This window comes from Pelophylax lessonae, assembly GCF_965119305.1.
Source record: "Pelophylax lessonae genome assembly, chromosome: 3".
Taxonomy (NCBI): domain Eukaryota; kingdom Metazoa; phylum Chordata; class Amphibia; order Anura; family Ranidae; genus Pelophylax; species Pelophylax lessonae.
Window position 1 is genome coordinate 58028654 of NC_138770.1, and position 23472 is coordinate 58052125.

Genomic DNA, 23472 nt, shown 5'->3' on the forward strand with positions numbered 1-23472 from the left:
GCCACTTCCAAGTAGTCCCTTTGGTCTGACTTTGATGCGACTTGAGGTCCATAGACCCAGATTACACAGGCAGTGCTTCACGTTAAGGCAAAATCGTGCGACTTTTGGGTCCCACAAGTGTGAAAGGGGCCTAAATCCAAGAATAAAATCGAATACATTGACGCTTCCTAGTCCTCAGACATGGCGGCTGCATTCTTTTCCTTTTTTTCAGGCTAAGCATGTTTTCAGCAGCTCATGTCCCACCCCCGTCCCTTGTAATGCCATAACGTATGTATGTTGATGCATTACCCTTGTGAATTGGAGTCCAATATCGCTGCACCTCCATATATCCTGTATGAGGAATGTTGTCACCCTGGAACAGGAAGTGTTACTGGGTAGGTGAAAATGAAGGTGACAAAAAAGCAGGTGCAATGAGGTGTGCACATTTTTTACGCGTTTCGGGCAGCCCATTTACACAGCTTAAAAAAATGAAAGGGACACACTGAAAACACATCAGTTCTCAATGGGGAAAAATCTCCATGCTGGATATCTGTACTGGTATGGACTGGGTAATGTGTTAGGATCTATACTGGTATGGACTGGGTAATGTGTTAGGATCTATACTGGTATGGACTGGGTAATGTGTTAGGATCTATACTGGTATGGACTGGGTAATGTGTTAGGATCTATACTGGTATGGACTGGGTAATGTGTTAGGATCTATACTGGTATAGACTGGGTAATGTGTTTGGATCTATACTGGTATGGACTGGGTAATGTGTTAGGATCTATACTGGTATAGACTGGGTAATGTGTTAGGATCTATACTGGTATAGACTGGGTAATGTGTTTGGATCTATACTGGTATAGACTGGGTAATGTGTTAGGATCTATACTGGTATGGACTGGGTAATGTGTTAGGATCTATACTGGTATGGACTGGGTAATGTGTTAGGATCTATACTGGTATAGACTGGGTAATGTGTTAGGATCTATACTGGTATAGACTGGGTAATGTGTTAGGATCTATACTGGTATAGACTGGGTAATGTGTTTGGATCTATACTGGTATAGACTGGGTAATGTGTTAGGATCTATACTGGTATAGACTGGGTAATGTGTTAGGATCTATACTGGTAAGGACTGGGTAATGTGTTAGGATCTATACTGGTATGGACTGGGTAATGTGTTAGGATCTATACTGGTATGGACTGGGTAATGTGTTAGGATCTATACTGGTATGGACTGGGTAATGTGTTTGGATCTATACTGGTATAGACTGGGTAATGTGTTAGGATCTATACTGGTATGGACTGGGTAATGTGTTAGGATCTATACTGGTATAGACTGGGTAATGTGTTAGGATCTATACTGGTATAGACTGGGTAATGTGTTAGGATCTATACTGGTATAGACTGGGTAATGTGTTAGGATCTATACTGGTAAGGACTGGGTAATGTGTTAGGATCTATACTGGTATGGACTGGGTAATGTTAGGATCTATACTGGTATAGACTGGGTAATGTGTTGGATCTATACTGGTATAGACTGGGCAATGTGTTAGGATCTATACTGGTATAGACTGGGCAATGTGTTAGGGTCTATATTGGTATGGACTGGGTAATGTGTTGGGATCTATACTGGTATGGACTGGGTAACGTGTTAGGATCTATACTGGTATGGACTGGGTAATGTGTTAGGATCTGTACTGGTATGGACTGGGTAATGCGTTAGGATCTATACTGGTATGGACTGGGTAATGCGTTAGGATCTATATTGGTATGGACTGGGTAATGCGTTAGGATCTATACTGGTATAGACTGGGTAATGTGTTTGGATCTATACTGGTATAGACTGGGTAATGTGTTAGGATCTATACTGATATAGACTGGGTAATGTGTTTGGATCTATACTGGTATAGACTGGGTAATGTGTTAGGATCTATACTGGTATAGACTGGGTAATGTGTTAGGATCTATACTGGTATGGACTGGGTAATGTGTTAGGATCTATACTGGTATGGACTGGGTAATGTGTTAGGATCTATACTGGTATAGACTGGGCAATGTGTTAGGATCTATACTGGTATAGACTGGGCAATGTGTTAGGATCTATACTGGTATAGACTGGGCAATGTGTTAGGATCTATACTGGTATGGACTGGGTAATGTGTTAGGATCTATACTGGTATGGACTGGGTAATCTGGGAAAAGCACAGGGTGACAGTGGTAGACCTGCCAATTCTGGTGTTCAATGGCAAATGCCAATTGAGCTCCATGGTGCCAGGCAGTGAGCACAGGGCCCACTAGAGGATGTCAGCCCCTCAGGCCACCCTCATAAAGTCTGTTTCTGATTGTTTGGTCAGAGACATTCACACCAGTGACCTGCTGGAGGTCACTTTGTAGGGCTCTGGCAGTGCTCATCCTGTCCCTCCTTGCACAAAGGAGCAGATACCGTTCCTGCTGATGAGTTAAGGACCTTCTAGAGCTCTGTCCATCTCTCCTAGAGTAACTGCCTGTCTCCTGGAATCTCCTCCATGCTCCTGGGACTGTGCTGGGAGACACAGCAAACCTTCTGGCAATGGGACGTATTGATGTGCTATCCTGGAGGAGTTGGACTGCCTGTGCAACCTCTATAGGGTCCAGGTATCCCCTAATGCTACCAGTAGTGACACTGACTAGGGCTGCAACGACGCGTCAACACGTGACGTCACACGCCCCCTGGCCACCGCAGCGCCGCTTTAAGCATTGCCGGCCAGGTGAAATTTTCAGTGGCCTCCGCTTGTAAAACCATTCATTCCTGTTTTGGAGGTTGTCCCATTGTTGCCCGTCTAGTGCACCTGTTAATCAGTTTCAGCTGGGTGGTGTTAATGAAACTAACAACCCCCTCTGCTACTTAACTGACCAGATAAATATCCCCTGAGTTTGACTTGATGCTATACTCCTGATTAAAATGTGTTCCTTAAAAATTTTTTTGGGAGTAGTGTATATTAATGTCCAAGTGTAAGAAATGCACCCAAGAAGTCCCTGATTTCTTCCCCCCCCCCCCTCTTTTTTTTTTAATTTTTTTTTTCCCCCCCCAATATTTTCAAGCCATGCAGAAGAATCCCTGTTGGTTTTATCATCCCTGTGTATGATGCAGGAGCAAAAAGAAGTTAAATGCGTATTTGCAATGCACGCCGCTCCATGGGAATGTGACGCGGATTCCGTTAATGAGAGGAAGCCACACTCACCTTGGCGTTGGGGCTCCTCGCTGCGTTCTGCTAAAGGTTAACATTTCATGAGATCGGGCTGACTACGCGTTTCTCCTATTTAACCACTTAAGCCCCAGCCCTATTTCGGACACTTTTTGTTCACAAGTTAAAACCAGTATTTTTTCCTAGAAAACTACTTGGAACCCCCAAACATTATATATATTTTTTTTAGCAAAGACTCTGGAGAATAAAATGTCGGTCATTGCAATATTTTTTTGTCACGCGGTATTTGCGCAGCGGTCTTTAAAACGCCTTTTTTTTGGGGGGAAAAATTTTGAAAAATCACATTTCACTGCATTTAAAAAATACTAAACGGTAAAGTTAGCCCATTTTTTTGTATATTGTGAAAGATGATGTCACGCCGAGTAAATAGATATCCAACATGTTACGGTTTAAAATTGTGCGCCCCCCCCCCCCCCCCCCCCGTGGGATGGCGACAAACTACGGTCAATGGAGATCTCAATCGGCGACGCTTTAAATTTAACGGTTACCAGTTTAGGGTTAGAGTGTAGCTTTTTTTTTTTTTTTTTAAATATTGCTCACGCTCTGGCGATCGCGGCGATACCTCACATGTGGTTTGAACAGCGATTTCATTCGTGGCTCGACTTCGTATACGTTTTTTTTTCTTTTTTGTGCGCGAGCTAACGGTGACGGGGGCGGCTAAATTTTGTTTTTTTTCCTATTTATTTTATTTTTTTTTAACTTTATTACAGGTTTTTAAAAAAAAAAAAAAAAAATCTGATCACTTTTATTGCTGTCACAAGCAATGTAAACATCCCTTGTGACACCAATATGTAGTGACAGGTACACTTTATGGAGGGATCGAGGGTCTAAAAGACCGTAGACCCCTCCATTACACTTCCATGTATGCAAAACGCAGAAAACGGCGTTTTTGCATACAGCCGTTTTTTAAATTTGCAGCACAGTAACCCGGAAGTGACTTCATGGACGCCGCCTCCGTGTTGCGTCATCGGAGACCCGATCGAAGCCGTTTCCGGCATTGATCGGGACTCCATCCAGCTGGCGGACGTGCCGGCTGGGTGCTCGGGGGCTCCCTGTGGGACGAGAGCCTCGAGCAAAGTCACGGAAGGCGGCGGGAGGGGGGACGTCCCCTCCCGCTCACCCGGGTAACGATCGAGCGGCTCCCGAGCCGCATCGGTCGTTACGGACGGAAAGCCGACCGTTGACTGTAAACCACGGTACCGGGATGATGCCTCTAGCTAGAGGCATCATCCCGGTATAACCCCGCAAAGTCTGCCTACGTAGATCTATGTCGATATGCGGTAAGTGGTTAAAGCGGCATATGGGAGTTCTGCCCCAGATTGTAACGCAGATCATGTGACCGCGCTGCTACATTTGTATCCCCGGCAAGTTTAACAACCGTCATCAATATTGTATGATAGAGGATGTGTGCGGGGAGATCTCCGTCCCTCACTGCTTGTTATGTCTGAATGGAAAGGGATTGGACGAAGGCTGGGTTTCTGGGGGATTTTAACCCGGAATGTGGCCCTTGGTGTCACTGTGGGGCCACACATAATGTAAGAGTGAGTGGACAGACTGCAGAAATGATAGAGAAGATGGTCAGAGACTGCAGACATGATAGAGAAGATGGTCAGAGACTGCAGACATGATAGAGAAGATGGTTAGAGACTGCAGACATGATAGAGAAGATGGTCAGAGACTGCGGACATGATAGAGAAGATGGTTAGAGACTGCAGACATGGTACAGGAGAGGGTCAGAGACTGCAGACATGATGCAGGGGATGGTCAGAGACTGCAGACATGATGCAGGGGATGGTCAGAGACTGCAGACAGGAGATGGTCAAGAGACTGCAGACGGGGTGCAGGACATGGCCAGAGACTGCAGACGGGGTGCAGGACATGGCCAGAGACTGCAGACGGGGTGCAGGACATGGCCAGAGACTGCAGACGGGGTGCAGGACATGGCCAGAGACTGCAGACGTGATAGAACTGATAGGAGATAATGGCTGATCTGAACACTTTCATTAGGATAACCCCAGATAAACTTTCTGCCTAAATCTGCTAAATGTATTCCAGGTACATTGTGCTGCAGAGAAGGACCCTTGCTCTGTCTGAAAGCAGTGGTCTCTCTGCAGAAGTGCAACACAGTCCCTGTAAGTCAGAGCTAACGCTTTCTCCAATCAGCAGGGAGCATAGATTTTGCTGGTTTAGAAGGGGGGGGGGTCAAACCTCTGCAGAGAGATCACTGCTTCCACACAGAGGAGCAGCGTCCTTATGGCAGGGAACAGAGTAAAAAAAAGTCTGGCTGTAACTGTCTCTGTAGAAAATAAACTGAAAAATATTTTGTACACCCTGTGGTGAGGCGGGGGGGGGGGGGGGTGAATGTGTACATTGCTAGGGCTTGCATGCGCATTGTGGCTGGTGCTCATGGAATCGTGGGACGTGTAGTTCCAATGCAGGGTTGTGTATGCATGTTCTGGCGGTGCTCATGTAATCATCAGACCTGTAATTCCAATGCATTGCAGTGCTTGGGGCGCATGCATGTTGTGGCCGGTGCTCAAGGGATCATGGGACACATAGTTCCAATTCATCACTGTGCTTAGGGGGCACATGCGCATTGTGGCTGGTGCTCCAGGAATCATGGAATGTGTAGGCCCAATGCATAAAGGTTTGATCTGCTTGCACGGTGCACACTCCCCTACCAGTTAGGGTGAAGTGCAGTAAAGAGGGGCTGTGGGGTGACGGCGGGCCCCGTGGCCGGACCTGGGCTGTGGGGTGACGGCGGGCCCCGTGGCCGGACCTGGGCTGTGGGGCGACGGCGGGCCCCGTGGCCGGACCTGGGCTGTGGGGCGACGGCGGGCCCCGTGGCCGGACCTGGGCTGTGGGGCGACGGCGGGCCCCGTGGCCGGACCTGGGCTGTGGGGCGACGGCGGGCCCCGTGGCCGGACCTGGGCTGTGGGCCCCGTGGCCGGACCTGGGCTGTGGGCCCCGTGGCCGGACCTGGGCTGTGGGGCGACGGCGGGCCCCGTGGCCGGACCTGGGCTGTGGGGCGACGGCGGGCCCCGTGGCCGGACCTGGGCTGTGGGGCGACGGCGGGCCCCGTGGCCGGACCTGGGCTGTGGGGCGACGGCGGGCCCCGTGGCCGGACCTGGGCTGTGGGGCGACGGCGGGCCCCGTGGCCGGACCTGGGCTGTGGGCCCCGTGGCCGGACCTGGGCTGTGGGGCGACGGCGGGCCCCGTGGCCGGACCTGGGCTGTGGGGCGACGGCGGGCCCCGTGGCCGGACCTGGGCTGTGGGGCGACGGCGGGCCCCGTGGCCGGACCTGGGCTGTGGGGCGACGGCGGGCCACATGGCTGGGCCTGTGCTGTGGGGCGACATCAGGGCCCGTGGCCGGACCTAGGCTCGGGTAATAATCAGACTGTAACTTTGTAACTTCTAAAGGGGAGGGAGGGAGGTAGAAGCTCTGAGAGGAAAACAAAATATGAAGCCAAAGGGAGATGTTGAATACCTAACCATACATGCATCCTCTGGGGTGCAGGGCGGAGCCTATAAAGGTTTGGTGAGTTGCGACTTTGTAGGGATTATCGCATAGGAAAGGTCCTCTGTTCAAATCTGAGACAATTTTTAACTTTTTTTTTTTCTTGCAAAGCCTTGGAACTGCTGATCCGGTGAAATGCAGAGCGATTTCCCTTTATCTGGTGACCTGGCACGTCATGCCTTGGAGCAAATCCTTGCCACACCCACCTGCATTCCTATTTGTTAAACATGTCAAGAATGTCGCCAGTTCCAATCTGCACTTCGAATAGAAAACACGCCGTTTGGCTGCAGAGCTCTGTCATATTTCATTTTTTACCCTTTTTTTTTATTTATTTATTTTTTAAATCGGACCTCCAGCATTCCCTTCAGTCTTGCACAGTTGCCCCGGCTCCCGATAGTCTGAGCGTATCTAAACTCGTGTTAGTAAATCTTGGCATGGGCTGATCGCCGATCTCCATTCCACGCGCCTAAAAACATCACGCGGTGTATTCTGTTTTCAATGGGGCTTTTTGTGATTATTTTTATTTATTTTTTTATTAAGAAGCTCCCCAATCACTGATGCCGGTTTAGATGCATTTCTAGTAATATAAAAATAGATCGTGGCCCTCCAAAAAAAAAAATATATAATTTTTAAATAAATACCAAATTTGCCTCCTTATGTTTTTATATATTTTTTTCTTTTTTAAATAAATACCAAATTTTCCCTCCTTTTTATATTGTCTTTTTTAAATATTTATTGTATTTTTTACATTTTTTTTATTTGCAAAAACGTACCTAGATTTGTATCTAAACCCCCAAAAAGCCTCCCCATATCTCCCAATACCTAGATGGGAGGTGTTCTGTAGTCCACAGAGAGGGCTGAGAATAATGCACAGGAACTTGTAAGCTCACTAGATTTCTGGTAGGATATTTTTACTTTTATTTTTTCCTCCCTTTGCTGTCAGTGGTAACTTTTTAAAGTGTATCTGAACCCAAAAATGTAATGATTTGCAGTCTTTAGATGTGGTGGCTGCATTGGTTTATTTATTTTATTTTTTTCAGGATTCAAACCCCCCCCCCCCCCCTCACCTGGTGATCCTGCCAGTAACACACTTCCTGTACTGGTTTGACAACTCATTCTTCTCCATCATATTAACAGAAACCAGACAGAACTATACAACCCTTCCCCTCTCCTACTCTACCTAGCAAAAATACAAAAGTGTGCAAGAAGTAAAAAATGCAAATGTTTTTTTATTTTCTTACATTTATTTGGAGGCTTTTTTAAAATTTTCTTTAAAATATATATATATATATATATATAATTTTTTTTGCTGTTCCATATTTTTTATATATATACTTGGAAATGTTTAAAAAAAAAATAGATTTTGATTTTTTTTTTTTTTTTTTTTCTTCCTGTCTTCAATTTTCATCTCTTTTTTTATATACAGATTTACTAAAAGAAAGAGGAGCAGATTTATTTATTTTTGCTGTTCCTTAGTTTATCTATTTTACATAAAAATTTGGAATTTTTCAATAAAAGAACAAATTTTATTTCTAAAATATATATTTTTTTTTATGTTTTGGTGTTCATTAGTTTGTCTATTTTATATAAAGATTTGAAAATTATGCAAAAAAAGTGTTTGTTGCTTTTCGTGTTTTTTTTTTTTTTTTTGCTGTTCCATATTAATAAATAATAAATATTGTGACTATTTGCTATGCAAATTTGGATATGTTAAAAAAAAAAAAAAAAAAAAAAAAAAAGTTTATTTTGGTAATAGTTTTTGTTTTTTATATAATATGCCACACCTCCTCTAAGGGGAATGGATCAGGTAGCCCCTTCATTTTGAATGGGCTGTAAAGGATAAATGGGTTCTACAACTTTTGGCTGTAGTGCTCAGTTTGCCCAGTAGGGGGCAATTAAAGCTGAACTCTTGGCAGTCTCCTGCCCTGCCAGATAGGACTGTGCTGTGTGGCAGAGCTGTGTGACATCAGTGCTGGATGGACAGATAAAAATCTTTAGGCAGGCATTGCATTGGAAGCTCCCCCAATCACTGATGCCGGTTTAGATGCATTTCTAGTAATATAAAAATGGATCATGGCCCTCCCAAAAAAAAAAAAAAAAATGTAATATTTATTACTATATAAGAGAATACAATTATTTTTTTTTAATAATTTTTTTTTAATAAATACCAAATCTCATATTGATTTTTTTTTTTTAAATAAATACCAAAATTGCCTCCTTTATGTTTTATATTTATTTTCTTATTTTTTAAATACCACATTTTGCCTCCTTTTGTATTTTTCTTTTTAAAATAAATACCAAATTTCCCTCATGTTTTTATTTATTTTTTCTTTTTTTTTAAATAAATACCAAATTTTGCCTGCTTTATATTTTATATTTCTGTCTTTTTTAAATACCAAATTTTGCCCCCTTTTTTTATATTTATTTTCTTTTTTAAATAAATAGTAAATTTGCCTCCTTTTTTATATTTCTTCTTTTTTAAATTCCAAATTTTGCCTCCTTTTTTAGATTTATTTTCTTTTTTAAATAAATACCAAATTTTGCCTCCTTTTTTATATTGTATTTTCTTCTTTTTTAAATAAATACCAAATTCGTCTCCTTTTTATAATATATTTTATTTTTTTTTTGTCCCAAAAAAAAAAAAAAAAAAATGTTGATGCCAGTGAGGTGCCTTTTTAAACTGGAAGGAATCCCCAGCGCCCAGATTTGGCTTTTCTTTGACTGCGCACTTGGCGGATTGGCTGAGCGGATCCCCCAGATCAGCCCAGGAGGGGGTAACCAAGCGGCGATTGTTGCAAATTGGTTTGGAAATGCTGATCCTGTTTTCAGCAGAGTCTGGTTTATGATTAGCAGGGTTGCATGCGGCTGATATGACAAACTATAGAGCTGCAACTGCCACTCACCCCCCCCCCCCCCCTTACTCCTCCTGCGTCCCTCCCCTCCTCCGCCCGGCTTTGCTGACATGTCAGGAATTTGTTAGAAAGTGCAATGGGCTACTAGGACAGCGTGTGACAGCTGACAGAGGAAAGGGAAGGACTCGCATAGCTATACAGCTTCAAGGCAAACTTTCAACGTAGTTTGTCGCTGTCTGGGGGGAGGGGCAAATGGTGGCGAGACATTGTATTTTTTTTTTTTTTTTTAATCTTAATTTTTTTTTTTTATTATTAATAAATATATATTTTTTTTAATCAATTAATTTAATTTATTGGGTATCTTGCAAAAACATTTTTGCCATGCAATCTTCATAAACAGAAAAGTATCAAAACTGATCAACACACCTGTGAAGTGGTTTTTTTTTTTTTTTTGGTTTTGTGTTTTTTTTTTTTTTTTTTGTGTAGTGCGTTTTTTAAAGTCCTGCCTGCTGCATCTTTTAACGCGGTTTCATCACAATATACGTTCATCAGTAATGCGCCTAAAAACGCAGCGTACAGATGTGAACTGGTGCATAGAAAAAAAATTAAAAATGTAAGGAACAAAACAAAAAAAAAATACTTTTCTTTAATTTTTTGTTTTTTTTCCTTACATTCTTTCTTTTTTATGTACCAGTTCACATCTGTGCGCTGTGTTTTTACAAAGTTGAACTTGCATTTTTATGAAACTGCGTTAAAGATGCAGCAGGCAGGGCTTTAAAAACGCACCACACCTTTTTTATAAAAAGAAAAAAAAAAAAACACAAAACAAACCCACAGATTTGCAAGATACCCAAAAATTTAATTAATGGATAAATATAAATATATATATATAATAATAATAAAATAAAAAATTAAGAATACAAAAAAAAACCTTTCTTCTTTAACCACTTAAGCCCCGGAAGATTTTACCCCCATTCCGACCAGGGGGCATTTTGCGATTCGGCACTGCGTGACTTTAACGGACAATTGCGCGGTCGTGCGACGCTGTACCTAAACGAATTTGGCGTCCTTTTTTTTTTCCCACAAACAGAGCTTTCTTTTGGTGGTATTTGATCACCTGTGCGATTTTTTTTTTTTTTTTTTTTTTTTTTTTTTTTTGATCACGCGCTATAAACAAAAAAAGAGCGTCAATTTTGCAAAAATAACAATATTTTACACATTTTTTTTATATGAAATTCCCCCCAAAAAAAATGTAAAAATCAAAATTTTTTAACATTTTCGGCCAATTTGTTTTATGCTACCTATGTTTGGTAAAAAAAATCGCAAAAAGCGTATTTTGATTGGTTTGCGCAAAATTTATCACGTTTACTAACAAAGGGAAAGATTTTTGTCATTTTTGTTGTTTTTTTTTTTTTTTAACGCGTAATGGCGGCGATCTGCGTTTTTTTTTTTTTTTTGCGGTACTGCGACATTGCGGCGGACAGATCGGACCCTTGACTGACATTTTTGACACTTTTGGGGTTACCAGTGACATTACTGCAGTAATCAGTGCTATATATATGCACTGTTACTGTAAAAATACACTGGTAGTGAAGGGGTTAACTTTATTTGGGAGGGAGGGGCTGTGTGTGTCCCTAGGGGCGTGCTTTCTACTGTGATTGGCTGTGGCTTCAGCTGTAAGGACACTGATCAACGGATCTACATAGTAGATCCATGCTATCAGTGTCTTTGCAGCGAGGAGAATGACAGGCAGCTTGTTTACACAAGCTGCCTGACATTCTCCCTCTCCCCCGCCGATCGCTGAGTGGCCGGCGGACATCGGGTCCGCTGGTCACACGCGCGGGGGGGTCCGTGACCACGCGGGGGCGCGCGCTCGCTCGCTCCCTAGACCCTCACAAGCAAGCAACGTAGCCCTACGTTAGTTTGCCTGTGAGGGGCTGACCGCCGACGTAGATAGTCGTGCGGCGGTCGGCAAGTGGTTAAATATTAACCACATGCCGACAAACTCACCGTAAATATATGCAAACTACCTTCTACCAGTTTTGCGCACGCCCCCCCATATGACGTGTGCTGTGATTGGACACGGCATGAGTCTGGCTGCAGATTTCAGCCAATGATGTTGGCTCAAACCCTGCTGATTGGCTGTGTCCAATCACACACGCAGTTCCCTGTTTACAAACACACAGAACTCTGTGTACATAGGAACAGTGATCTGACTGTTTCGTCTCCCTAAGACCCCATTCACACTGCCGCGACCAGAAAGTCGCCTCATAAGGGGCGACTTGTTAGCGCGACTTTGCGCTAATTCAGCGTGGCTTGTATGATAGACGACTTTGTATTTGGCCAATCAGAATATGATGGTTCTGGGTCATGCTCAATCACACCAAAAAGAGTTCTTAAAAATTGTCGTTTTTTATAGAGAGCCAATTATTGAAAAAATTATTGAAAAAAAAAAAAAAGATTTCTTTGGATTTAGTATCTGGGGGGTCTATAAAGTGTACCTGTGAAGTTTCAGCTCTGTAGCATGTCCAGAACCAGAAAAAAAGAGAATTTTTCTGAGAATTTTTAGTAGCACAGGGATGGTGTTCCGCTCCACCTCGGCGTTTTTGTTGCAGGCGTTTATCGGGCAGACACTAAATCCAAAAAAAGTCATGCCTGCCTCCAAAGACGCCCGATAAACGCCTGCAACAAAAACGTCCAGGTGGAGCGGAGCCATATCCCTGCGCTACTAAAAATTCTAAGAAAAATTATCTTTTTTTCTGGTTCTGGACATGCTACAGAGCTGAAACTTCACAAGTACACTTTCTAGACCCCCCCCCCAGACACTAAATCCAAAAAAAGTCATGCCTGCCTCCAAAAAATGCCCGCTTAAATGCCTACAACAAAAACGCCCAGGTGGAGCTACTAAAAATTCTAAGAAAAATGATCTTTTTTTCCGGTTCAGGACCATTTTTATGGAAAGTCGGATCACAAGTCGCTTCAAATAAGATAAGGAGGCGACTTCCATTGAAGTCTATGGGACAAGTCGGATACAGGTCGCCTCAAAGTAGTACAGGACCCTTTTCTGAAGTCGGAGCGACTTCAGTAGTGCCAATTAAGACGGCACTCATTGATTAACATTGCTTTTGTTATGTCAAGCGACTTGAGGGCACACAAGTCACCTCACAAGTCGCGGCAGTGTGAATGGACTCTAAAAGCAGCACATATCACACATAGGCACACAGTTAACCTCTTAATTGCCTCCTAGATGTTAAACCCTTTCCAGCCAGTGTTATTAGTACAGTGACAGTGCGTATTATTATCACTGATCACTCTATTAGTGACATCAAGTGTCAGTTAGTGTCCCTCCCAGCCACACTATCACAGTCCCACTATAAGTCGCTGATCACCGCTGATACAGCATGGCGTCTATAGCTGCGTACATTCCAGTATATACACCAGTTTGTAGACGCAATAACTGCACAAATCACTTATTATACGCCTATTGTGATTTTTTTTTTTTTATGAAAGATATGTAGCAGAATTAATTTTGGCCTAAAATTTTAAAGAAATTTGATTTAAAAAAAAAAAAAAAAAAAATTATTGGATGTTCTATAAGCGATAGTAGTGTGTGTTTGTGGAGAGATAAAAAGTAACATTGTGGAGAGATAAAAAGTAACATTGTATAAACATTGATCAGACAGGAGATAGAGAGATACAAAGTAACATTGTTTATAAACATTGATCAGACGGGAGATAGACATACAAAGTAACATTGTTTATAAACATTGATCAGACAGAAGATAGGCCTCTTTTACACTTGTGCGACTTTAAAATCGCACGATTTTACCGCGACTTTGTTGCCGCAATTTTAACGCAATTGTGATGCAGGTTTGACTGGGCTTTAATGTTTTTGGACCTCAAAACGCATAGAAATCGTACCAAAGTAGTGCAGGGACTACTTTGAAGTTGGTGCTACTTAAAGTCGCACAGATATGAAAGGGGCTCATTGAAAATAATGGAGAACGACTTGTCATGTGATTTTTGCAGTCCCAAATCGCATGACAAGTCGCACAAGTGTGAAAGGGGCCTTAGAGAGATACAAAGTAACATTGTTTATAAACATTGATCAGATGGGAGATGGAGGGATACAATGTTTATAAACAATGTTACTTTGTATCTCTCTATCTCCTGTCTGATCAATGTTTATAAACAATGTTACTTTGTATCTCTCTATCTCCTGTCTGATCAATGTTTATAAACAATGTTACTTTGTATCTCTCTATCTCCTGTCTGATCAATGTTTATAAACAATGTTACTTTGTATCTCTCTATCTCCTGTCTGATCAATGTTTATAAACAATGTTACTTTGTATCTCTCTATCTCCTGTCTGATTATAAACAATGTTACTTTGTATCTCTCTATCTCCTGTCTGATCAATGTTTATAAACAATGTTACTTTGTATCTCTCTATCTCCTGTCTGATCAATGTTTATAAACAATGTTACTTTGTATCTCTCTATCTCCTGTCTGATCAATGTTTATAAACAATGTTACTTTGTATCTCTCTATCTCCTGTCTGATCAATGTTTATAAACAATGTTACTTTGTATCTCTCTATCTCCTGTCTGATCAATGTTTATAAACAATGTTACTTTGTATCTCTCTATCTCCTGTCTGATCAATGTTTATAAACAATGTTACTTTGTATCTCTCTATCTCCTGTCTGATTATAAACAATGTTACTTTGTATCTCTCTATCTCCTGTCTGATCAATGTTTATAAACAATGTTACTTTGTATCTCTCTATCTCCTGTCTGATCAATGTTTATAAACAATGTTACTTTGTATCTCTCTATCTCCCGTCTGATCAATATTTATAAACATTGTTACTTTGTATCTCTCTATCTGATCAATGTTTATAAACACTGTCAGATGATCCTTTATAATTTTTCTATATTTACGTGGCAACACCTGGCTGTCATTTCTGACAGTTGGGGTTTGTTGGCATACATGAAGGGGTGGGGAGCAGAAGAGGGACTGAAGGACGGGACGTACTACAACTGCCTTGTGTAACTCAAAGTTTTTTTGGCCTCCTGCAGCACCCGCAGTGTCTGACACTGGTCAAGAAGAACTCCTTTAGTAAAGTATTGCAGGTGCTTCCCAATCCTTGCACAGATGATCTGAAGAACACATTACATTGAAGTAGATGGATGGGTGTGGCTGCCAGGAATGATGAGTTCTCTCCAGTTGGCCGGTGACAGCTCCTCTTATTTGTACCCTGACTGAACACGCTCATTGTCACTTCTTCCGTGTCTCTCTCCTGAGAGCGTTCCTGGAAATCCTACCGCCCCAGGCCATGGCTGAACTGGTAGTATGAACACTGCCAAACCTTTCCTGTATCTCATCTGCCGTCTAATGGGTTTCTGACTCCTCAACCACTTGCCGACCAGCCGGCGATCTGCAGGAGTGATCCTGGGGGGGGAACCAATTCACAGGGCCAGCAGCCGTTATTGCCGCGGGGCACCCGTGATCGCTCCCCGTGGAGAGAGAACGGCGGGCTGATGTTGTAAACACTGCAGACCGTTGTTCTTTCAGTAATCAGCACAGAGCGCCTGTTATCCTCCTATTTATGAACACATTCCATAAGCCCATCCCCCTGACAGTTAGAAAGCAACCCCCTAGACTCACACTTAACCCTTTGAGTGCCCCTATTAACCCCTTCCCTGCCAGTGTCATTATTACAGGAACAGTGCATATTTTTAGCACTGATTACTGTAGTAAGGTCTCTGGTTCCCCCCCCTCCAAAAGTGTCAGGGGTCCGATCTGTCTGCCGCAATGTCGCAGTCCCGTTACAAATCGCAGATCGCCGCCATTACTAGTAAAAAAAAAAAGATCTAAATCTTTCCCCTAGTTTGTAGACGCGATAACTTTTGTGAAAACCAATAAAAATACCTTTATTGGGATTTTTTTTTTTTACTAAAAATATGTAGCAGAATACAAATTGGCCTAAAAGGATAAAAAAAATTTAGATTTTTTTTTTTTGGCAATGTTCTATGAAAAATTTTGATTTTATTGATTTCTTTTTTTGGGGGGGAATGTTCTAGCATAAAGTGAAAAATATAATTTTTTTTCAGAATTGTCTCTTTTTTTCTTTATAGCACAAAAAAATAAAAATTGCACAGGTGAAAAAAATACCACCAAAAGAAAGCTCGATTTGTGGGGAAAAAAGGACATTCATTTTGTTTGGGTACAGCGTCGCACGACCGTGCAATTGTCAGTTAAAGTAATGCAGTGCCAAATCGCAAAAAACATCAGTGCCTGATCGCCTAAATGCATTTCTGGAAGAATGGTCAAACATTCCCATAGACACACTCCTAAACCTTGTAGACAGCCGTCCCAGAAGAGTTGAAGCTGTTATAGCTGCAGAGGGTGGGCCAACTCAATATCGAACCATACGGACTAAGACTGGGATGCCATTAAAGTTCATGTGCGTGTAAAGGCAGGTGTCCCAATACTTTTGGTAATAGTGTTTGCCTGGTAATTTGACCATTCCGAATGATTAAATATGAATTTTAATGACAGGTCCACTTTATATTAGGCCAGAGACAGCATGTGTAACTAATATACTGTACTTTCAAAATTTCTACAAATCCTCTTCCAGGGGTCCCGGAGAGATTTACGGCTGTGGGCGCCCGGTTTAGCTAGACAAAAATTTTTTTTTCCTCATATAAATAAATATGGGAATATTGCATATGGACGCAAGATGTGAGAAGAGACTGGAAATTACTACAATTGGTGCAGCACAAAAGTCTGCTCCATGGACCCCTTGTCTAGAGCAGATTTTCTCTATCTATTTAGAGGAACCCTCAAAAATCCCTAGCTGGTCTCTGGGAACCTCTTCTAATGATTAATAGACCCTACAGGTCTCAGTACATTGGAGTAAGGAATGTAGGACTGAATAAAAATGTGGAGTACTTGTCGTATTCAGTACATACAGGGCTGGTCAATATGATAAAAAAAGAAATGATTATTAACAGCCCGAAAAGATGCACAGACAGTGCATATTGCAGCGGTTCTTCTATGGATGCTCAGTTTGGAAATGTCTGATTATAATGGTGGTCAGTTGGAGAAGGGTTGCAGTATGCTTGTAGTCAATAGAAGGGTTCCATTATGTTGGTGGTCAGTGGGAGAAGGGTTCCATTATGTTGGTGGTCAGTGGGAGAAGGGTTCCATCATGTTGGTGGTCAGTGGGAGAAGGGTTCCATCATGTTGGTGGTCAGTGGGAGAAGGGTTCCATCACACTGGTGGTCAGTGGGAGAAGGGTTCCATTATGTTGGTGGTCAGTGGGAGAAGGTTCCATTACACCAGTAGTCAATAGGAGAAGGGTTCAATTATACCAGTAGTTGATAGAAGGGTTATGTTGATGGTCAGTGGGAGAAGGGTTCCGTTATGTTGGTGGTCAGTGGGAGAAGGGTTCCATTATGTTGGTGGTCAGTGGGAGAAGGGTTCCATTATGTTGGTGGTCAATGGGAGAAGGGTTCCGTTATGTTGGTGGTCAGTGGGAGAAGGGTTCCATTATGTTGGTGGTCAGTGGGAGAAGGGTTCCATTATGTTGGTGGTCAATGGGAGAAGGGTTCCGTTATGTTGGTGGTCAGTGGGAGAAGGGTTCCATTATGTTGGTGGTCAGTGGGAGAAGGGTTCCATCACACTGGTGGTCAGTGGGAGAAGGGTTCCATCACACTGGTGGTCAGTGGGAGAAGGGTTCCATCACACTGGTGGTCAGTGGGAGAAGGGTTCCATCACACTGGTGGTCAGTGGGAGAAGGGTTCCATTATGTTGGTGGTCAGTGGGAGAAGGGTTCCATCACACTAGTGGTCAATGGGAGAAGGCTTCCATTATACTGGTTGTCAGTAGAAGGAATCCTTTCCACTGGTAGTCAGTGGGAGAAGGGCTCCATTCTGCTTGTGGGTCGTGTGCTCCCTTCCTCTGGCGGGTTCGGTGGGAGAAGGGCTCACTTCCTCTGGCGGGGTCGGTGGGAGAAGGGTTCCATTATGCTATTGTCTATCTCCCCATTGGGGAGGCTTTATCTCACTCCCGGTGTCTGTGACACAAGGAAGAGAGGGGAAATTCTCCCCAGTGGGCACAGACCGCTGCTGAGACTCCAAACCTACCATATTCCATAAGATAGATTTGATGCCTTCCTTCATTACTTCTCATATTTGTCATGCATTTTGCATATGGTGTGATTTAAACGTATTGCACATACCTGCAGTCCTAGGGGGTTTTATTTATTTATTTTCTGGTATTTTCTTTTGCAATTTCCTCAGCACTTCTTACAGGCCTTTACTGTATGTGATGTCGTTTTATATATCGTGTGCAATATTGACCCGGGTCATCCTAGCATAGGGCTTACGTTGAGTTCCCCATTTAATGATCCATTCAGCTTATCTAACTGGGGAAACGGGGAAGTTTGGCATCAGAGTTTTTTTTTTTTTTGTAATGTACATATGTTTGTTTATATCATGTGCTTTTTGAGTCGCAAGTTGGCATTTTATAAACAAAAAAAAATTAAATTGAGTTTCTTTTTATTCTATTTGTACATGTTGTATTTATAGAAGGGGTACGTATGGTACTGTGGTTCTAAAATAGAATTTTGGCTGGATTTGGTATTTAAGGAACCCAAGAAAGTAAATAGAACATGTAAACCTATACAATATATGTGTTTTTAATAATAAAGTGTGTATGTGTGTGTGTGTGTGTATATGTATGTATGTGTGTGTGTGTGTGTGTGTGTGTGTATGTATGTATATATATATATATATATATATATATATATATATATATATGTATGTATGTATGTATGTATGTGTGTGTATTACACAGTATCTCACAAAAGTGAGTACACCCCTCACATTTATGTAAATCTTTTATTCTATCTTTTCATGTGACAACACTGAAGAAATTACACTTGGCTACAATGTAGTGAGTGTACAGCTTGTATAAGTCCCCGTTCACACTAAGGCGACCTGTGAGGCGACCTGGTCGCCTCACAGGTCGCCTTCCATAGGGAAGCTGCGGACCCGTTCTAATAGGAGCGACACAAGTCGCTCCGACTTAGAAAAAGGGTCCGGAGCTTCTTTGGGGCGACCCGGCGCGACCGTCATAGACTTCAATGTTATGAAGTCTGTGGCGGCCGCTCTGCGGCCCAGTCTCTGAAGGAAGGGGATCATGCTCTGCTTCAGTATGTCACAGTACATGTTGGCATTCATGGTTCCCTCAATGAACTGTAGCTCCCCAGTGCCGGCAGCACTCATGCAGCCCCAGACCATGACACTCCCACCACCATGCTTGACTGTAGGTAAGACACACTTGTCTTTGTACTCCTCACCTGGTTGCCGCCACAAACGCTTGACACCATCTGAACCAAATAAGTTTATCTTGGTCCCATCAGACCACAGGACATGGTTCCAGTAATCCATGGCTTTAGTCTGCTTGTCTTCAGCAAACTATTTGCGGGCTTTCTTGTGCATCTGTAGAAGAGGCTTCCTTCTGAGACAACAGCCATGCAGACCAATTTGATGCAGTGTGTACCGTATAGTCTGAGCATTGACAAACTGACCCCCCACCCCTTCAACCTCTGCAGCAATGCTGGCAGCACTCATACGTCTATTTCCCAAAGACAACCTCTGGATATGACGCTGAGCACATGCACACCACTTCTTTGGTCGACCAAAGCGAGGCCTGTTCTGAGTGGAACCTGTCCTGTTAAATTGCTGTATGGTCTTGGTCCCCATGCTGCAGCTCAGTTTCAGGGTGTTGGCAATCTTCTTATAACCTAGGCCATCTTTATGTAGAGCAACAATTCTTTTTTTGAGATCCTCCGAGAGTTCTTTGCCATGAGGTGCCATGTTGAACTTCCAGGTGACCAGTATGAGAGAGTGAGAGCGATAACACCAAATGTAACACATCTGCTCCCCATTCACACCTGAGACCTTGTAACCCTAACAAGTCACATGACACTGGGAAGGAAAATGGCTAATTTGTGCCCGATTTGGACATTTTCACTTAGGGGTGTACTCACTTTTGTTGCCAGCGGTTTAGACATTAATGGCTGTGTGTTGAGTTATTTTGAGGGGACAGCAAATTTACACTGTTATACAAGCTGTACACTCACTACTTTACATTGTAGCAAAGTGTCATTTCTTCAGTGTTGTCACATGAAAAGATAGGATAAAATATTTACAAAAATGTGAGGGGTGTACTCACTTTTGTATATCTTATATTATACTGTATATCTTTTAATATAAAATTGAATTCCCACATCGGTACAGTCTTTGAAGTATTTAATAACGTAATTTTACCTAATATGTTGTTCTTTATTAGCCATTTTAGGCAAATTGTCACCAAAGCAACATTTTATGGCTCTATTTATAAAACAAAATTCACTGTACGAATGTGACAAGCATTCACACAGCTGTAACTAAAAATCACCTTTTTTTCTGTCTAATGTGAATTGTTTTCTATGATTATCAGCACCAGCTATAGTGGCTGAAATGTGGTATTTTTCTGATTGCATTATGGTCACTAGATAGCGTTTGTGATCCTAGGAAACAAGCATGTTAGACAAAATGTGGTGGGTTTTTCCTTGTGGTCTGCAAATATTTGTCTTCCAATGGGGACACCTGTTTGAAGGACAGCTAAGATTGGAATTCTCCCCACGCTGGAGAGTGATTTCCTCTCACCTCCTGTTGTCTCCAGAACAGGAAGTGGTGAGAAATCTTCCCATCCGTAACCAAGACCGTAAAGAAAAACCTGATGGGTTCTTACCCTTTCAAAAAGTTTTGACGTCTTCTTTGTCTTTTCATACAGTGCAGGTCATTGTCTTGCATGTGGGGAAGGTAAGCAAGCAACCATTGCCTGGAGCCTTTTAGAGAGGAAAAGGGGTTGGAGGGTGTGGATAGGAAGGGCAGAGATGGAGGCTGAGTTTCAGCTGGAGGTTAGTAGGTGTCTCGAGGACACACGCTAATATGCCTTGTTTCATGGTTGATGTTCACTATGGGTCTTCGAATATTTTATTTTTTTCCACCTTTTTTCTTTCTCTAGCCAACATGGCGAGCATACTATCTAAGCGGCTTGGGAAGAGGTCTCTACTTGGAGCCCGGGTGTGTACTACTCCAATGTTATCCACAGACTGCATGACGGTGGAGTCGGCGGGAGACCTTGCCGTTTCAGCTCAACTAGGAGCTTATGAGGGTGGATGCTACAAAGAGTGCTTGGAGGAGGCCATGTGTCCCACCAACTTGTCCACCAACCGCTTCAAACTGTACCCAGGACAAAAGGTAGGATGTCTGCTGCTTGCTCAAGTGTGCACCAATTCCTGTTGTCCATCCACAGACCCCCAACTATCCCATTTTTGGAGCTCAGAACTGTCTTTTTCTTGTATGACTACTACTTTTTTTTTTTTTTGGTTTCTAGTCCCGTGTGTAGAGCTGTAGGAATTAAAAGAAGTATAAGGTGTTTTTTTCCAAGGATCATACTTGGATGGATGCATCGTTTCAATGCTGCATCTGACCCCCTCCAGCTCTAAGATTGAGAACCGAGTGAGAAGCAACGCTAATTTCTCAGTTCTCAGAGCTCCATGAGCAGAGAGCCGTGATGGGAAGTCACTGTTGTCTGCTCTGCCCCCTCTCCTGCACTCGAGTGCAGGGCTGTGTAGGGGGCGGGAGCGGCCGGCTCAGACTCTCAGCGGCTCACTGGGAGGCTGAGCCGGGTGTAAGTCCAGGCATGTGAGTGGATCTCAACTGCATTGTTGGTATCTTGCCTGAGCCTGGATCGGTTCTGTGACATCAGCAGTCTGCTGAAAATGGGTCACAGGAGTGCAGAACAAACTGCACTCCAAAACGAGATTTGGCTGTACTTCTTTTAAGCATGCTATATATCATCAAAGATTTTAAACCACCTTCCATCCATAGGTAATATAGAAAGGGCCTAGACGTCCAATAGTTAAAATAAGCTAATGGCTGCAGATATTATATATAATTTGCAGCTGTGTGCCTATTTTCCACTTTCTAATCTAGTTAATGGCTCATCTGATACACCTTTTAGGTTGGTTATGTATTTGAACACCTGCCATTATTTTTTTCCCAATGGTGTGCCTCCTCAATGGGTGTGTATGTGTGTGTTTTATTTATATATATATATATATATATATATATATATATATATATATATGTGTGTGTGTGTGCTTACCATTTAATCGTTAATTACCCTTCCTGTTGGGCGCCTCCCAAGTTAAATATACATTTGATGAAGTGTTTACGATTTTATTGTTCATGGTTCCTCATCGCTATCATCTCTAGATATCTCTATACATGAAGGTTCTAGGCTGTAGAATAGTATTGCCCAAAGTGGGCTCCCTTTATAGCATTGTAGCCACTACACGTCATCGTGGATGAAGATTCAATGTAAATTTTTAGATTAAGAGTTGGTGCTCCATTTTTCCTTAAAGTCATCCTCTTAAAGGGGAACCTGTTCAGATTAGACATCGTCTATGTATCTCTGCCTTGATAAAATATGATACAGGCACACAAACCAAGACTCGTCAGCAAACATGCTCCATCCCCACTCCTTCATTGTGTTCCTTTCTATGTAATTGTGTGTGTATTTGAGTACTTACCTTCTCCTTATTTTCGCTACTTGTTGTGCGCTTTCCTGGTTGGTAAAAGCTTCCAAATTTTTTTTTAATGGTCCCTCTCATTATGTGCCTTCCCAGTTGGTTATAAACTTATTTACCCTTTTAACATTCTTTCCTGAATAGCATAGTTTCAGTTTTAGTGTCTTTGTTAAAGATAAACATTTTGCTTTTGAACATTGTTCACCCTTTGGTAATCTGAATGACATGAGTTTCACTTTTGATCTCTGCTTCTGCTTTTGGGAAAGCATAAGAACCAGTTCATGTGCCATTAGTCATATTTCATGTCTTTAGAAGGGTGCACAAAGGCCATACAGGATGATCTGGTAGCTTGGTGACCGGCCACAAGAGCAGACTTTATTGGGTCTGATCCTCCTCGACTTCCCCTACAATAATGGCTAAGCCCCTGTTGAAGTAAAACACAATGGAGGACTACGAGACAGAGAACAATGTGCTTTGGTCAGGCCTTGTGAATAGGTTCAAGTTGCAATAAACTTTTTGGATACAAACCTAAAAAAAGAATGGGCGTATATGCAGGTTTTTGTTTTATCTATAGAAGGGTGTATGAATATGTTGTAAGGTCTCTTTCCTTCTGATAGGTGTACATCACCCACAATGGCAAGGAATGGGTCGGTTTGGTGGAGCAGCACAATCATGTCGATGATGAAGTGAAGATTTTTGTTCTGGAACTGGGGCTCCACCTGTGCAGGAAGACTGAGGACGTTCGCCTTGCGGAAACCCCCAAAGCCATGAGCATGCCGATGGAGCAGACTCTGTCCACCAGCTCTGCGGGGCCTGCCAGCGTGGCTCAGAGATCAGTATCCCGCAGCATTGATGTCCCCAAGAGGTGAGCCCATTTTACTGGCTCCTTCCCTGGCCAAAGAGTTGGGGCTATTAAAGCCAAAAGTTTTCTGTTTTGAGTAGGGGAGGATTTTTCTGCTTCATCAAAATTGGAAAAACATCAAAAAAAAAAAATGTCTCAAAAGCGTATCCAAACCCAAAAAAAAAAATGTTCTATATTGCAGCCCATCAATCCTCGGATATGGTTGCTGCATTTATTTAAGTCTCCTTTTTTATTTTATTTTTACCTGGTGGTCCTGCCAGTAACACACTTTGTCTTAGGGCGGCTGCTCCTCTCTATGGAGGAGCAATGGAGCCACCCTTGGAGAGCATCCTTGTCAACTTGGGGAGTAC

At 42.6% G+C, this 23472-nt stretch overlaps 1 protein-coding gene across 1 annotated transcript in view; it reads left to right on the top strand.

Annotated features, from left to right (window-relative positions):
• ZNF395 (zinc finger protein 395) overlaps positions 1 to 23472 on the top strand; it is a 59509-nt gene that overhangs the window by 6687 nt on the left and 29350 nt on the right. Inside the window, exons 2-3 of the mRNA XM_082251473.1 lie at positions 20691 to 20926; positions 22878 to 23125. Coding sequence (XP_082107599.1) covers positions 20696 to 20926; positions 22878 to 23125 — 479 coding nt within the window. The 5' untranslated portion in view covers positions 20691 to 20695. The remainder of the gene's footprint in view (positions 1 to 20690; positions 20927 to 22877; positions 23126 to 23472) is intronic.